The following is an 18,553-nucleotide window of genomic DNA, read 5'->3' as shown; positions in this document are numbered from 1 at the left end:
TAAGGAGTCCAAGAATTAAGTTCCAAGAAGTGATATAAATGTCACCTGGAAGGAACAATTCCTGTTGGAAAAAGCTGGTTTCATATAAGCAGCTTATTTACAGCATATGGCACAATTTTCTTGTATTAAGTTGATTGAATTATTCACAGAGGAAATTATTTTAGTAGATGTCTAAACTGTAATCCGGCTTACCCAGAATCTGTTTCTACCCATGTTCATGAACGAGAAAATAGTAAATGGCCTGAATTCCCTGGGCCTTGTTATTCAGCAGGACAAAGAAATGTGTTCCCAAAACATTTTTAAGAGATACGAAGAAGAATTTAGTTGGAAATGTTTGTATATAAAGGGTATCGTTTTGCAAATACCATGAAGACATGGAAAAATTACCATGTTCCATCTCAAAATAAAGTGTTTCCTATAAAATGGTTATAAGAATCTTCAACCTTGTGATTATCACATGCATCTGAGTTTATGAGTTTTAGCATGTTATACATTGAAAGCAACAGGTTAAGACAAAATGTACGAGTTATTTATTCAGTGCACATAAACCTGAGTACCAATAACAGAAGAGTTACGATAGTGTGTAAACGCTACCACATAAATGTATTTATTTTTTAAATAAATAAATAAATTAATTAATTTAGTTTTGGCTGTGTTGAGTCTTCGTTGCTGCACGCGGGCTTTCTCTAGTTGCAGTGAGCAGGGGCTACTCTTCCTTGGGGTGTGTGGGCTTCTCATTGCGGTCTTCTCTTGTTGTGGAGCACGGGCTCTACAGGTGTGGACTTCAGTAGTTGTGGCATGGGCTCAGTAGTTGTGGTGCACGGGCTTAGTTGCTCTGTGGCATGTGGGATCTTCCCGGATCAGGGCTCGAACCCGTGTCCACTGCATTGGCAGGTGGATTCTTAACTACTGCGCCACCAGGGAAGCCCACTGTCTTTATTTTAGCATGTATATGTCATACAGATGCAATGTAAGATAGGAGGGGGAAAACTTACTTCATTTTGAAAAAGTGCCATGTAAAGTTTAGAAGAATTCAATGTACTGTAAAAATGCCAGAGTTAACCACTTATGGGTTTATTTTCCCTAAAGACCTAAAGGATTTATGAAATCAAAACAGGTACCTATTAAGTAGCAAATTAGGCCACAGGTACTAGAGTTACTTCTGTCAGTTCTTGAAAATTGTATAATAAATAAAAGGAAAAAACAAAAGGGCTCAGACAAGCAAATGTTTTCTATTAAAAACCCTAGTCCTTTTAAAGAAATGCCTGAGGCTTCTGAAAGATAAAAGTCTGAAAATAGAAAATTTAGGTACACATACATATATATAAAACCCAGGCCCCAAGAAGCCTTAGTTTAAAAGTCTAAGTAGTACTAACACAACAAAAATAACAATAATTATAATGACCTATCTGGCCTCTGAGAATTAAGAGCTTTACAAATGACAGTGGCAATTTTAAAGATTCCATATCTCTAAAATGATCATAAAGAATTAATATTTTTGAGGTTAAATATTTTCTAACAAAGCCAATTATATCTGTCAGAATACTGTCACCACAACCCAGTGAAGAGTAAAAAGTTATAATGTGACTTTTTCATTGAATGCAGCAGTAGTGTCCAGTATTATTTCAGTGAGTTAGGGGAAGAGCAAGAAAACATCCACATTGAGTTTACAATTTTTTTAAGATGTTTTATTGAGGTATGATTGGCGTATAGAAATTCTTCTCCCCCCTCTTTGTCCCTCCTTTTCCCCTCCCTCTAAGCAGGAGCATCTAGCCTCTTTCACTCAGCATAATTATTTTGAGATTCATTTCTGTTGTTGCATGAAATATTGATCAGCTCATTCCTTTTCATTGCTGAGTGGTATTTTATTTAAGGATATACTACAACTTGTTTATGCATTCACACGTTAAAGGACATTTGGGTTGTTTCCAGTTTGGGGCTATTACAAGTAAAGATACTATGAACATTTATATACAAGTCTAAGTATGAATATCTGCTTTCATTTGTCTAGGGTAAATAACTAGGAGTGGAATGACAGGGTCATACGATGGATATATATATGTTTAACTTTTTAAGAATCTGTCAAACTGTTTTCCAAGCAGTTTGTATCATTTACATTCTCACCAGCAGTGTATGGGAGTTCCATTCCTCCACATCTTTGCCAACGCTTGGTATGGAGGGTCTTTTCAATTTTGGTCATATTAATAGGTGTGTAGCGGTTACCTCATCATGGTTTTAATTTGCATTTCCTTAATGACTAATGATTTCGAGCATCTTTTCATTGTCTTATTTGCCATCTGTATATCTTTTTTGGTCAACTGTTCAAATCTTTTGCCCATTTTTCAATAAGACTGATTTCTTATTGTGTTTTGAGAACTCTTTATATATTATGTATACAAGTTTTTTTTTTTGTTTTTTTATTTTTTAAAATTTTTATTTATTTATTTATTTATTTAACCATCTTTATTGGGGTATAATTGCTTTACAATGGTGTGTTAGTTTCTGCTTTATAACAAAGTGAATCAGCTATACATATACATATGTTCCCATATGTCTTCCCTCTTGCGTCTGTATACAAGTTCTTTATCAGATATGTAATTTGCAAATATTTTTTCCAAATCTTTGGCTTGTTTTCTTTTAAATTTTCTTAACAGTGTCTTTGAGAAACATAAGTTCTTAATTTGATTAAGTACTATTTATCAGTTTGTTCTTTTATGGAGCATATTTTTGATGTTATACATAACAACTCTGTCTAAACACAAGGTCATGAAGATTTCCTGTTTTCTCCCAGATCTTTTATAGTTTTACATATTAGATTTAGGTCAAACAACATTTCTCTGGTATTCTGCCCTGCAAAATCTACCATCCCTGTCTTCCCTAAGCTCTCCCCTCTATCTCTCAACTCACAGAGACTGACAGGTACCACCTGGGTTCCTCCTCCCTTCACCATGGCCTTAAAACTTCCTCCAGGCAGTAAGCTGAAGCAATTGTAAGGCTCACCCAGTTGCTTCTCATCTCTCGAGAGTCACTGTACCTTGTTGCCCATGTCCAATGTCTTGAGTTCCAATGTCTCATGTATTTAGTCCAGTTCTTTATGTGTTTCAGGCAGGAAGGTAAAGCCTTCCTCTGTTGCTCTATCCTGACACAAGCAGAAATCCTGTGAACTCGAACTTTAACAAAATTGCCTTTCTTTTGTGACGAAAGGGCAAGAATATGACACCTGAAGTTGGAATATGTCACCACATTCCTTTTTGTTCTTTGCCTATAAACCTCAAAGCATTTAACAGCCTGTGAAAATTATGGGTATTTCTGTATCTCTTAAACCAGATGACATAAAAATAGGTATCAAAAAAAAAAAAAGTTCTGTCTGCCCTTTCATGAGGCTACATTTCCTTACTATTGCTGTTCTAAATTTATTTTTTAAAAAACTATCTAGACCCTGCAAGGTGGGCAGCTAGTCTCTCAAAGCCTTTTATAAAAGTTTCATTGAGGTTGAGCCCAGCAATCTCTGAACTGAGTCATTATATGACTTCAGTTAAGATCATCCCAATATGAAACTAAATATGATGCCATCATAATTCTCTCAAATTATAATGTCTATGACTCTGGATTATATAATGTGGACCTGACAATACCAGCAAGCAATGTCTTGATATTTTTAACCTACATGGTCAGTCTAACCATGGTCATAAAATTGACTTTCTATTATCTGGAAAGAAGACAGATGGAAAAATTAGCAAGGAAAAAAGACCTCACCATGTGCCAGAAGAATCCACGCTACTGCCCAGAGAACACCCTCAGATGACTCAGAAAAAATCTCATAACATAAGAAGTTTTAATACCAGGATTTCTACGTTCTGGATGGGGGTGGGAGTTCTCCATTATGCAGACAACCTGCCCTCTTGGAAAATGGGGGCTGAAAGTGCCTGTCTTCATTTTCAAGTATTTCCCTAAGAGTTCTTTCCTTTATTTGTATCCTTATTTTTAACTTTCCATTTTCCCTTTGACCGCTGTTTCACCCCATGCTCTTGTGGGCAGAATCTCTAATATAAGCAAATAAACAACAAAACAAACAAATAGCACCTCTTTAAGCCCCATATTCTCTAAGTAGCAACCCAGTTTTTCCTGGTATTTCTCTAGCCCAGAAGGATCCCAAATCCTTCAAAGCAGTCACTGTCCTACTAGTATGTTTCATACCTGTGCTCTCAAAGGAGAGAAATTGAATGAGAAGGAAAAAAAAAGTTCCCCAAATATGTCTCTTTCTCATTCTTGTCATTTCTCAGATTAGGAAACACTTAAAACTAATTAGTAAGCTTTGCTTTGAGAATGCAAGAGACCCTTTCAGAGGCCTCTCTTACTGAAGCAGTTGTTGATAACCCTATGTTCTTTTTTTAGTCCAGTTTTATTGAGATATAATTGAAAAACATTCTGTAAGTTTCAGGTGTATAGCAGAATGATTTGACTTACATGCATCATGAAATGATTACCACAGTAAGTTTGGTGAACATCAATCATCTCATACAGATATAAAATTAAAGAAATAGAAATATTTTTTCTTTCTGACAAGAACTCTTAGGATTTACTTTTTTAACAACTTTCATATATAACTACAGCAGGGTTAATTATATTTATCATATTGTACATTACATCCCTAGTACATATTTATCTTATAACTAGGAGTTTATATTTTTTGATCACCTCATCCAATTCCCTCCAACCCCCTTCCTCCCTCTCTGGTAATGGCAAATCTGATCTCTTTTCTTATGAATTTGTTTTTGAAGTATAATTGACCTACAATACCATGTTAGTTCACAGTACACAACATAGTAATTTGATGTTTCTGTGCATTTCAAAATGATCACCATAATAAGTCTAGTTACCATTTGTCACCATACAAAGACATTACATAATTATTGGCTATATTCCCCACACTGTACATTTCACACCCATGACTCATTTATTTTGTAACTGAAAGTCTGTACCTCTTAATCTCTCTCACCTATTTCTTTCCTCCCTCCACTCCCATTCCCTCTGGCAACCACCTGTTTGTTCTCTGTATCTATGAGTCTGTTTCTCTTTTGTTATGTTTATTCATTTGTTGTGTTTTTTAGATTCCACATATAAGTGAAATCATATGGTCTTTGTCTTTCTCTGTCTCACTTATTTCACTTAGCATAATACCCTCTAGGTCCATTCATGTCGTTGCAAATGGCAAGATTCCATTCTTTTTTTTTTTTTTGCAGTACGCAGGCCTCTCACTGTTGTGGCCTCTCACTGTTGTGGCCTCTCCCGTTGCGGAGCACAGGCTCCGGACGCACAGGCTCAGCGGCCATGGCTCACGGGCCCAGCTGCCCCGCGGCATGTGGGATCTTCCCGGACCAGGGCACGAACCCGTGTTCCCTGCATCGGCAGGTGGACTCTCAACCACTGCGCCACCAGGGAAGTCCTCTCCTTATTTCTTTTTAACTACTCACTTCTTACTTCATAGGACTAAGACTATTATTTTTGTCCTATTAAGAGTTTGTAGTTTAGACGTACTGGTTCTCTGTAATGTACATTCTGGTTGCTTCTCCAACACCTCTCCCTCTCCTTTCGGCAAGTATCCTGACTTTCAGATATATATCCTCTGCCTCAAATCGAATATGCTTCTAGGAAAGCAGATGGCCCCCACTTGTAAGGCTGGGACACTTGGATTAGGCCTAAACTAACCCACAGACCCTTGTTGAAGTTTCTGGTTCATAGGTTGAAAAGTCACACGATACAGGTAAATGTGGCCTGAGTGTGAAAGCTTCATTTCTCTTCTAAGTGCACTTCTGGAAGGGACCCCAACTGCATCCCTGGATTTAATAGCTCAGGAAGCTGTAGCCATCCTGGGCTCACATGGGGCAGCCTGCTGTAGAATGCTTATGCCAGAGAAAGCAGAAATGAGATGCAAAGAATCAGGATCTTTCATGACAACTCTGAGTCACTAAATTAAACCAGCTGAAATCTACTGTTCTTCTGGTAGTGAAGTCAGTCAGTACTTTAGTGTTTAAGCCAGTTTGAGCTGTGTTTTCTGTTATCTGCAACCAGATGCATCTTAAAAGATCCACTGCACATTTTATAAGGAAGGGAATGCCTGTTTTTCAATCAAATTACATTAATAGAGTGCTAAAACAACATATACAAGTTTTGAATATTTTTTGCTGTCATATTTAGTAGTGTTACCATACTAAGAACTGCTATTTGGCTTCAGGTTGTTTTGTAAGAAATGTGGCAAGCTGTGTAAGTCAGTTTATTCTGTAATTACAGGGAGGCATCAGTATGCTGTAATTGCCATTCTACAGAAGGCAATTAGTATGGGGTTAGTACCAGATGAACGAGAAAAATAACATTCAGCAAATAAAACATACAGCAAAACAATGTATTTAATAGTGCACTGGTTTTATTGATGGCAGAAGAAAAAATTCTTTCACTTGTAAAAGGTATTTGCTTAATTTATTGTATTTTTTCCCCCATTCTTTATGTGGGTTGAATTTTTGCCCCTAAAATCTGTCTTTTAGTTCTCCAAATAATAATATCCACCATGGCTCCATCTTATTCTGAAGGGCAAGTAGGAGGTCTATCAACAGGTTTTGACCAGGATGTTTCAGTCAAACAGCTCCTTTCTTCACAAAGACTCTATTTAAAAAGAGAGGAAGAAAGTGAAACTGGACCCTCAAATTGACTTTTCCATACGCAAGATACACTGCTGAAACTTACCTGTAAATGTGAAGTGTTTGTATAAGTATCAATAGATCACAAGTAGAGCAAATTGGACCCTGTTAATTCATAAACATACTGATTTATAAATAAACTGATTTATAATTTCTATAAATCAGTATGTAAACAAAAAGCAAAATATTTTAAATAATTTTTTCATCTAGAAATTCTTGAAGTACATATCTGTCACTGTTAGTCCCTCTATTGCTAGCATGTGCACTTCAGGAATTCGGATTAACTGAGTAGAGTTTAACAGAGGATGACCTAAAAAAGATGCAGTCTGCCAATGCACTTCTACCCCTATTCTACCCACCTCCATTTCCCCTTTGAACACCTTTGAGCTGGTTTAGTCTCACAAGTAATTTACTTGAGTCTGTCGCCTCCCCCTGCCTGCCCCCCACCTTTATCAGATACCACTCTAGTAGAAGCACTCTGGGTGGTGACAACAGAAAAGGCTGAGAGAGGTGGTGAGAGAAGCCTTGTTTGCTTCAGTCCTATTTCAGTCTCATGGATGAAAGAATGGTTGGGCAGGGATGGGTAGCATTCCCACGGCTGCATTCAAACAGCGCAAAAGTCTTCTGAGGTAAATAGTCTCCTGATTAGAAAATAAAGAGCTTTGGGTACTATTATCCTCACACGATGCCTATCCAGCTGGCATCACGGGGTCCTGTAATAATAGCTATCTTTATGGCAATCACTTCCCTGACCTTGATTTGAAAAATTTTGCAAAAAGATGCTGATCTAGATTGCCAAAAAAAAAAAAGCCATTTAAAAATCCATCTTTTACCAGCTACAAATGGTGCTAAAACCTGGACCTTAGAAAATAAACAAAGTCATGGTATTTATATAGTAGTCTATGCTTAGCTATTGGTTTCAAGGTTTCTGGTTAATATGCAAAACTGTGAAGACTACTCTTTCATGAAACAAATAAGAAACTAGAGATAAAATTAGAAGTGAGTCACCATTTATTAAACCACTTTGCATACTTAGCCTTAACCTCCATGGCACTAGGGAGCTTCCTGCTGATGTGTGTGACAAGGTCTTTCTACACAGGTCTGCCATTTCTCTCCTTTTACAGCAGGACACGAGGCTGTAACTCTTTGACTGGACCAGTGCAATAGCTTCTTAGATTCTTTCCCTCCTGGTGTTGTAATCCATCCTACATCCAACAGCAATATTTCTTTTTTTTTAATTGAGGTATTGTTAATTTACAATATTGTGTTAGTTTCAAGTGTACAGCAAAGTGCATCAACCATATGTATACATATATCTCCTCTTTTCTGGACTTCCTTCCCATTTAGGTCACCACAGAGCATTGAGTAGAGTTCCCTGTGCTATACAGTAGGTTCTCATTAGTTCTCTATTTTATACCTAGTAGTATATATATGTCATAACAGCAATATTTTTTAAGCTTAATTTTAATCATATAATTCTTATTCAGAAGTTCATGATAGCACCGAACACATCAAAGTCAAACTCTTAACGTGTCTAAAGCCGTACTCTTCTGCCACCACCAATAACTGGTATCTAATTCCTACGACTCCAATAATGTCAGAGACCTCTCCAAATGCACATAGTTCTGGTCATTTTCATTGATTAAATAACTATGTATACTTTCTCTATCCATATATGCTCTTATCTCTAAGTTGTCTGTAACAATGACGAGCCCATGAACTAGAGGTTTTGGGCCCTCTCTCCCCTCAGGGGGTGAATCTGACTTGCCAGCACTCTCTCAGACCTAGGCCTATTTCCCACATTGCCCCCAGAGACCTCCTCCTCCACTGAGCCCTAACTCCCAGCTATCTCTTGCTTTTGCTAAGCACTGATGTTGTCCTTAGTACCAGGCTCAAGCAGAATCTAATTCCCTTTCCACTTTTGGGGAAGTATATGAGTATGTAGGGGTGGGCGGTGGTGGCGATGGTATAGAAGGCTTGTAAAAAACCTTCTTAGGATAATCAAAGAATGTAAATTACACATCAACAACTTTAAATCTTTGATTTAATACATTGATTTAAAAAACACTTACTTCACAGCTACTATGGGTCATTCATCACCTAGCAAAGTACCCAAAACATAAAGATTATGACTACGAAATTATGTTCTTTGTAAGTGATAAAAGAAAGTGTCTTAAGTGTTTCTTACTATCTTGAATAATTTTAAATAACAAGATCTTACAAAAATTTCAGCATATATTAGAATTCATGCTTATATTTGCTGGAAGTCAAATGGCTGGATACAGTGTATATCTTCTTTTTAAATGTTTAAGTTAAATGGAAACCAGGAATGAGGAAATAAAAACAAAATACACTACCAAATGTAAAATAGACAGCTAGTGGGAAGCACAGGGAGATCAGCTCCGTGCTTTGTGACCACCTAGAGGGGTGGGTGGGATAGGAAGGGTGGGAGGGAGATGCAAGAGGGAGGGGATATGGGGATACATGTATGCATGTGGCTGATTCACTTTGCTGTACAACAGAAACTAACACAGTATCGTGAAGCAATTATACTCCAATAAATATGTATTAAAAATAATAAAAAAATAAAAGGCCTATGCTAAAAACCTTTCATTTAAAATTATATCTTAAGAAAAAAAAAGTAATAAATATATCAACTTAAAAAAAAAGAAAATAATATATTCAGTTGTGTGACAAAAGCAAAAAGTATAATTCTTATTGCTGAACCTCCCATTCAAAGATAGTATATTTAATTCTACTTCATAATTTTTCATAACATATGTTTGAACTAAGTACAAAAATGAATAAATTTTTTCAACCAAGATCACATGTGTCTTACTAATTAATTTTTAGAGTAAATTTTGCAGTGAGGTTTTTCTAGTGATACCATCATGGGACTGTCCCCCACCAAAATTAATTTTCTTACTGTGAGGATTTCCATGTCAACAGTATAATCCAAAGCAAGCATCTGGGAAAGATGGAAGTTTTAGCTCAGGGAACATAGAGAACCACTTAGATTGTAACGTTTTAGTTGATTAGGAACAATTTGCACTGTACAGTTTGATACGAATAAGCTACAATTACCCCAGGGCTATGGTTTATAATTTACTTTTAAGCAGTGTACTCTTTTTCAAAGGAAATTTTTGATGGAACCCTAATGTATAAAACATATGAAAGACACTAAAGAAGAGGCCAGAGGACTGAGAGTTCTACCCATTGGCTACACTCTTACTCACTCCCACCATCTTCTCTCTACTTCTAGCCCTCCCTTCAACAGCCCTAAGGCACCCTTGAAGAGCCCTAGAGTCCTGCATCCACTGTCCTAGAGCAATCAGAGGGTTGAGAACCTTTGGCCTCATTTTAAAACCTGTTTTAAACAATTTAGAAGACCCTGGAAAGCTAACAGGGAATTCTGTTTTCATTTACCTTAAATAAGATTTAATTATAAGCACACTGAGCTTATTTTAAAAGTGGATGTTCAACCGTGCACAATGTAAAGTTGCTGAAGTCCTTACGTATACTTTGATTCTGCTTTGGTCAATTCTTGCATGCTACAGAAAAATGCCCAAAGTCAAGAAGTAGCTCTTCTGTGATACTGTGGGCAAAAGGTCACGTTTGTTTACTTGACAGCCTTGTATTAAGTGCAAAGAAAAACCAACGATAAGAGGAAAAAGGTGCTATACTGGCTTACTCGGGTAAATCAGAAGTCAAATAGCATCAGGCTTCTGTTCCAGGCACACTATTACATAAGGAGCAAAGGGCTAGAAAATACAGGAAAACATTTCTTCATTTAGGATGACAGAACTAATTTTTAACCAATGAAAGAGCTTTGGGGAAGCTGCAGGAGATATAAGGCTCTGGAACAGTGCTGTCCAGAAATATAATGTGAGACATACGTAATTCTTACTTTTCTAGTAGCCACATTAAAAAGTAAAAATAAACAGGTGAAATTATTATAATAACTTTTTATTTAACCCAATCTATTAAAATATTATCATTTTGATATATAAATAATAAAAATTATTGAGTTTTTTTTCAAACTAAGTCTGAAATCTGGTATGCATTTTTTATTTATAGCACATCTCAATTCAGGCTAGCTGCATTTCAAGTGCTAAACAGTCTTGGCTGGTTTGAGAGTCACACAGTAGGGGACAAATACAATGTGGATAACAGCATTATCAGAATGAACAGCTGAAATAAGGAAATAAGGAATTGGGAACAATTTCTTAAAAATTCTCAATAGTCTTGCTACTAAGAAGAGACTAAGAAAAAAGATATAAAGTCTAAAATAGTCTTACGTGATGTATAACAAAAGCTGTAACAGGAAAACTCTAATTATTAAAAAAAAAATATTCAAAAACCCTGGCATAAGGAAAAAATAGAAATGTTACCAAAGATGGTGAAAGTATTTCTTTCTAAAAACATATTAAGAAGTAAGGTCTTTGTTCATCAAAATGAGAATGTCTTAGATTGGTCCTATAATTTGCTGACTTTGTTATATTTCTCTTCCTTCCTACTGAAGATGATTTTCAGATACCACCTCTCTTTCTGAAACTCTAAGATGAAAGTTTCTGTACTGACAGCATAAGGCCCCAAAATTACATCTCAATAAGCAGTCATGTTGTCTTCATCCAATTCCTGAAGATATATATGAAACATTTCCTCTTTCTTAAAAAGGACTGAAAGCAATTAAACAAAAAATAAACTCAATTACCCAGGTTGATAATTATTTAGTCCTTTGTTTTCTTTCATCTTCTTCCTGCTTTCAAACCTATAGTCATTTCACTGATTGTCATCACCTCCAATAGAAAAGAGTAGGTATAGAGAAAAAAGGGGATTAGGGATAGCATTTGCAGGGAAAGGTTTGGAGAAAAAGTAGTTTGTACTATGGTATTATCTTAAATACTTTATAATTGAAAGTAGTTTTAAAACATTAGTTTTCTTCTATTACAGGCAAACCCCAGAGATACTGAGGGCTCAGTTCCAGACCACCACAATAAAGTGAATATCGCAATAAAATAATCACCCTAAGTTTTTGGTTTCCCAGTGCATATAAAAGTTATATTTACACTATACTGTTGTCTATTGAGTGTGCAATGGCATTATGTCTAAAAAGCGATGTACATGTCTTAATTAAAAATACTTTACTGCTAAAAAGTGCTAACCATCATCTGAGCCTTCAGTGAGTCATAATCATTTTGCAATAGTAACATGAAAGATCACTGACTACAGATCACCATAACAAATATAATAATAGTAAGTTTGAAATATTGTGAGGATTACCAAAATGTGACACAGAGACAGAAAAGTGAGCAAATGCTGTTAGAAAAATGGCACTGATAGAATTGCTTGATGCTGGGTTGCCAGAAACTTCCAATTTGTAAAAAATGCAGTATCTGTGAAGTGCAATACAATGAAGCACAATAAAATGAGGTAGGTCTATATGTTATTATGAAATATTATATATATATAATATTTATATATTATTACATATAATAATATATTATATATAACTGGACTTATATATTTAACATGATAGTATCTTTCTTTACATGGAAAGCTCCTCACAATGTCAACTTTACCTTCTCACATTAGGTCCGAGCCCGGGGAGGTTGGTAGAACTGCTGGGTTGGCCGAGTGGATCGTCTTGGCTGGCCATCACCTCCTCTACGGAATTCAAGAGTTTGGTCATAGGTGGCTTCTTCTTCCTATTTGCAAAGAGTAGTGATTTAACATGTTCAAAACAGTTCCAAGTTTCCTACATTAAATACATTTTATGGTCCCCATTTTGATATACCCTCTTAGAAGCTGCCCTGGGATTCACATCTATCAACTTTTATAATAGTAGGCGGCAGGGGAAAGAAAAAAAAAGGCAAGGACATTGTTAAAACTCTTTTGGTCCTTGTTAATAGAAGGATGAAATTTATAGTAGTAACATTAGAATCAAATTTAATTCTAGAAAAGGAAATTATTTCCACATAATATTATGGTTATCTCCTCAAATGACTTGACACAATGTGGTGAAAACACAGAAAAGCGAGCAATGTAATACAAGTTTAATTGAATATTTGGGCTTCTAAATATTTCCAGGTATTTATCATGGAAAGGGGTTTTAGTAAGATATGGAAAAGGGACTGAGGAGCCAGAGAATGTTCACCAGCTGTTTGTCCTCATCTGATGAAATCTCCAACATCGTTAAGAACCTTACATCTAGAGACAGGAAAAAAATAATGGATTGGAATGAGGAGAGAAATACAATTTACATATAAAGAAAGCTTCATGCAAGACACAGCAATCGCCACAGTAAGACGCAAACTGTTTTCTTCTCATATTCTTTCTTACTAAGGGGGTAGAACCAGCAACTCAAGGAATGGCATGGATAAATTAGTATAAGCAGAATAAACAGCAGAAACAGTATAGTTAATTACAATATTTGAAAAGGACTTAGAAGCAACAGAAATGTAGCCAAAAGCCACACTGGTTTCTTACTGAGTGCTGCCACCCTGTTATTTTAGTGTTTTAAATTAATGCAGCTGTGAAGTATGCTCCCTTCATAGAGAGAAAAAAATTGGCTCTCATTTTTGTTTATGAAAGAAAAAGTATCTATTTCAAAAGCAGAGTTTAAATTCCAGCTGAATTATCAGAGTACAATAATTTGCATGATTTAGGAAATTTATCCTATTTCTTCCTCTTCCTCCTTAATCGTTGAATCTTCTGTCCCAAAAGATTGCTTTCCTTTGACCCTAAAAGCAAATGGAGTTATATGAAGGACTGAGTTCTATTCTTTAATTTTTACAGATCAACTATTGCAATTATACTTGATGCAAGTAGAAAGATGCTATGATAATTTGATCAAATCCTATTATTTAGAAATGATATTTAATATTTGGCACGAACATATCACTCATTAATAGGCATTCTCCACAGTATTCTTAAGAACCGTTATCTCCATTTTATATAAAGGACACTGAAGTCCAGGAAAGCTTTGTGACTTTGCCCTAATACTTCGAAGATAAATCTGAGTTTTGATTCAGACACTGATATTTAAATCCTTAAGTCTCCGTCTGCATGTAAAAGAAATAAACTAATTGCCCCAAATTAATGATCACCCTTAAGGGGCCATCATCACCTAAATAAGAGAATAGAGAAATCTGACAAAATATCTGTCATAACTCAATAACAACATTTTAGAGACAAACTTCCAGATTAGTTCTCCTTTCTCTATGCCCCTTTCATTAATAATCAATCTCAAAATGGTTAGAAGTATCAGATATTGTGTCTATAATTTAGTAAAGCAATCAAGATGCAGGAAGAAAAATTAAAGTGCTCAGGAAAGAAGAGAAATATTTTTTTATTAATATGGTCACTGCTCTGAATGATTATTGTCAAATCTTATAGCTAAATTTGAAAAGAAACTATTTATTTTTATGACATATGACATTTGCAACTGTGCATATTAAGTGAGAAGGATAAAAATATGTTTGCTGCTGTAGAAGGTGAAGTAATTATTCTAGGAATTAGAATGGAATATTATTATTCTCCACACCCAGCTGCAAAACTGGTTAGAGGACATCTAAAAACCTATATACTTTATCAATAAAATATAGTATTAAAGGTAGGACACTACATTTACTGAGTGAGTGACCTGGATTTATATAATAAATATGACATTGCTATTTGAAAAACTATCTCTACTGTTTAAAAGAATCTCAGACTATACTAGCCATAACCGATTAAATGGTTCTATAGAGATGACCAACCATGAGATTTCTTTCACATTATTTGATGTCTTCACAATTATTTTATACAAAATGGAAGCAAAAAATAAAAATAATTCTGACAGCTTGGTTTTCAGTTGTCAAAGGCACAATCTTCCTCTTTTAACTTTGAAATATTCTTCCCACAGAGTAGTCGGGGGCAAACCTGGTTACCCACAAAAATCACTTCATACAGTTTAGAGCTAGTAATTTTTAGCACTGAATGAGCACCTCTTTCCATATAACACACAGCTCAATTTAATAGATCAGTTTATTTGGAGTCATCTTTGAATGAAATTTATACCTTTATCTTCTTCCCTTAGTTTCACTACTCTGTAACGGTTTTAGAACTAAAAAAAAAAAATTAATTTCACAGTTCATGAACATTTAAAAAAAATCTGACAGTATTTTGAGCTGGCACAGCCCTGGAAGGCTATCTGGTCTGTCCCCTTAGATTTGACAGATGAGGAATCTCTAAACCCAGAGAGGTGATTTTCCCAAGTCACAGAGCTCACTAGAGGAAGAGTCCAGACCAGGGCCATTTTGTTTCTAACTCAGACAAGGTTCTTTAAAAGACTGGTGATAACGTTCATAAAAATGGAACTGACCAATGCCATCTTCACCAAAGCTTTTGAGATTTAGAACCATTTTATTGGGACTCAGATTTTTGCTCACCATGCTATCAGATTTACCTGGTTTTAAAATACTAAATAAATAATATTCAAAATGCACCCTCTTTTATGCCAATATTTAGTAGTTTATTACTCCTTTTAATGAAAAGATACATATGCAATAATCATTGTGACACCAAACATGAATGAAGTGGTATGTTGAAAGGAAAAAAAGAGTCACAGCACCAATGCAAAAAGGAGATACACAACTTCACCTATAAAACACATTTGATGGGTCACAACTACACCTTTCCTGCATATCATTTTTAGTCTCTCGTTAGCACAAACTACATCTTGAGTGAGAATACAGACAAATACATTATTTCCTCATTTATAAATGAGCTGTTGGAAAAGCTCATTGTAAATCAGTTACTTTGAACCTGGAACATACTTCAGTAGGAGGTATGAAACACATTTAAATACAGGTCAGGTTCTCTGTTCCACAAATAAAGGTGATGTGCAGATAAGCATATAAACCACCACTCTAAAGAAGGTGGTGGATCTGGTGTTTCTCAACTGGGAGTGATTTCCCTACCCCACAGTGGGGGGGTGGGAGAGGTAGCCAATGTCTGGAGACATTTTTGGTTATTACAAGTTGAAGGAGTAGGTGGGGGGAGTTGTTACTACATCCAGTAGGTAGAGGCCAAGGATGCTCTCTAGGCAAACGGACGAGGAGGAAACTTCCTATTCCTAAGTGCCAGAACAGCCTGGAAAATAATTCTGAAATTCAGGAAGTTTGGGTTTGCCACCCTTTCCCTTTTCCTTTTTGGATATTTCTTCTGCCTCTATCTCTAATGCCTAAAAGCTGCGTTTATGGAACTTCTGTGGGGAGGTCTCTATTCGCTGACAATACTATGTTTTCCTCTGCTTCAGCAACATGTTCATACTTACTTAACTTACTGAATTGCCTTATCTTACATTACCATTTCTTCAGCATTTTTGCACAGTCATGACTTTGTAAGGAGAAAACGATTATTGATTACTGGTGGGAGTAGGGAACAGGGATGGCAATTCTCTTCACAAAAAACTTGGAAAAACTTACTGATATTGTCACCTCTAATAGCTACTTTGTGTGAAATTTAATAAAAATTTTTCTAGTCAGTTCCTTTTAACAATTTGCACAGTAGTCACAAAAACACAAGCCAGCATACAAAATGTATACAACGTACCCTCAACAATAATCCTTGAACTCTGAACATTTTGAACACTGAAATCTTAATGAGTACATATCTCCTTGAGTGATTCACATATGAACTACTTATGAATTTCCAGACCACCTTTGACTGTCTGGTTAACTTGTGTAGTCAGTTTATAGAAATAGCAACTAATTTTAATATAAAACCTAAGCAAACAATAATTTTAAAGACAAACCTGCTTTCCCAAAACATCATGTAACAAAGGCAAAATAGGGACAGTAAAAAGATCATTGGTTGCCAAGGGTTGGGGGGATGGAGGGATGAATACGCAAAACACAGTAAGATTTTTAGGGCTGTGAAACTATCCTGTATGATACTATTATGGTAGATATATGTCCCAATACATTTGTCCAAACCCAATGTACACCATGAGTGAGCCCTAATGTAAACTATGGGCTCTGGAAAATAATGATGAGTTAATGTAGGTCTATCAATTGTAACATATGTACAACTGATAGATGGTGGGGGATGTTGATGAACGAGAGAGGCTTTGCATGTGTGGGGGCGAAGAGTATGTGGGAAATCCCGTACCCCTCTCAGTTTTGCTGTGAATCTAAAACTCCTCTATAAAATAAAGTCTAAAACAAACAAAAAAAAACAGGCTGTAAAGTAGGCCACATCAGTGGGATACTTTGCGCCTCATATATTGCTGATGTGGTAGATATTTGATGAAATATTTGTTGACCTGCCTTATTAAAATGGCACATCTTGATCCATTCAGATTCTTCCTGTGGTTATCCGTAACTAAAATATGAGAATTAAATTTCTTTCACCCTTGGGATGCCATCAGCATTAATTAATGTAAGAAAACCACTTTGAAGATTACTGAGCTCTCTGAATTGGCTCTAGGTTGTATATAATTTTGATTATACCTTGGATATTCATAACATTTCCTCTTGGTTTCCACTGGAAAACTCTGACCTTTGATTTTACTTTTTAGTCCAAGTAGTGAAATAAAGTACCTCTGCCCCATTCAAAAACAAAAACAAAAATTCATGTAATGGATTCCAATAGTAGAACTTAAAATATTTTAAGTAATCTATTTTAGGTCAATTATACTAATATTCTATTATATTAGAGCAACTGAAAATTGGAGAGTAATAAAGTAATTGAAGATTATGGATAACAGCTGTGCCTACAGGAGTCAAGTATTATGATTAACACTGAACCTTAGTTTACCAATTATTCTTGTTTAAAAATATATTCCAATTCCATATTTACAACTCCACCCCAAAATAAACTGGGTCTGTCTGTGGTAGCCTGGAACCACAGACTACAAAACAGATAGTTTCTGTAAAGAACAGTTAGTCCAAAAAACTAAGAAGCTATAATTTGCTCAGGTAATTAGTACCATAACTTGAGTTAGTAGGTCTTCTGAATCATAGTCCTGTCTGCCCTTCACACTATGCTTCCAAGTAATGAGGACAAGAAATACAGGCACAGTGAATGCCAGAATTGGAAGAGGATTTGGGGATAATCTAATTGAGCAAATTTAAATTTTAAAAATCATCATTATCATCATCTATTTTTGGGGTAAATGTGACACTCTTCTTTCAAATGAAATTTTATACAGAATTCCAATATAAAATAGATGGGCTCAAGTTACAGTGGGTGTTTTTACATGTGTATGTGAGCAGTATCCCCTTGGCTTTCTCTTCTTTAGTTCTTCCAAGTTCTGTAACCCCTAAAGCACAAAAACTAAAACCCAACCTGGTTCATCCTCTGCTGTACACTAGGAACCAGCTAGGTTGAGTGGCTTGATTAATATAAGAAAATGAGCTGCTGAAAGAACAGGAACGGGAACACAGGCCCCTGACTCAGTTCAGAGACCGTTGTCTTTGTGTTTTATCACAGGGAAAATCTAAACCGTGCTTTTGACTTCTATGAATTAAAATTCTCATTTGACAATACAAACTCACCTTCTATACCTAAATGGGGAAAAATAAAAATCTCAGCCTTCATTAAACATAAGCAAAATAAGCAAATTTTATGTTAATAAACTAATTTAACTGTTTTTGAAACTTTGAGTGAAATAAGATACCATTTTAGAATAAAGTGTAATGCAGCATTATAATCCCTCTTTCCCTCAGAGCAGTTCTAAGATAATCTGTTTAATATACCACATCTGGTAATAATTTATTTTAACCAAATATTTTGTGGCAGAAAAAAACCCCACACTGCTACAAGTAAAAGAATGAAATTAGAACACTCCCTAACACCATACACAAAAATAA

General features: G+C 35.6%; 1 protein-coding gene across 2 annotated transcripts in view; it reads right to left on the bottom strand.

Moving 5' to 3' along the window:
* Positions 1-6,395: 6,395 nt before the first annotated feature.
* Positions 6,396-18,553, bottom strand: part of TDRD3 (tudor domain containing 3) — a 201,414-nt gene continuing 189,256 nt past the window's right edge. For both annotated transcript variants that reach the window (XM_032611497.1, XM_032611498.1), the window contains exons 13-14: positions 12,278-12,403; positions 6,396-6,660 (exon numbers count right to left, since the gene is read on the bottom strand). In XM_032611497.1, the coding sequence (XP_032467388.1) occupies positions 12,287-12,403 (117 nt within the window). In that variant the 3' untranslated portion in view covers positions 6,396-6,660; positions 12,278-12,286. The remainder of the gene's footprint in view (positions 6,661-12,277; positions 12,404-18,553) is intronic.

Source organism: Phocoena sinus, chromosome 18, assembly GCF_008692025.1.
Source record: "Phocoena sinus isolate mPhoSin1 chromosome 18, mPhoSin1.pri, whole genome shotgun sequence".
Taxonomy (NCBI): Eukaryota; Metazoa; Chordata; class Mammalia; order Artiodactyla; family Phocoenidae; genus Phocoena; species Phocoena sinus.
Note: the sequence above shows the minus strand (reverse complement) of the source record. Positions and strands in the feature narration are given on the sequence as shown.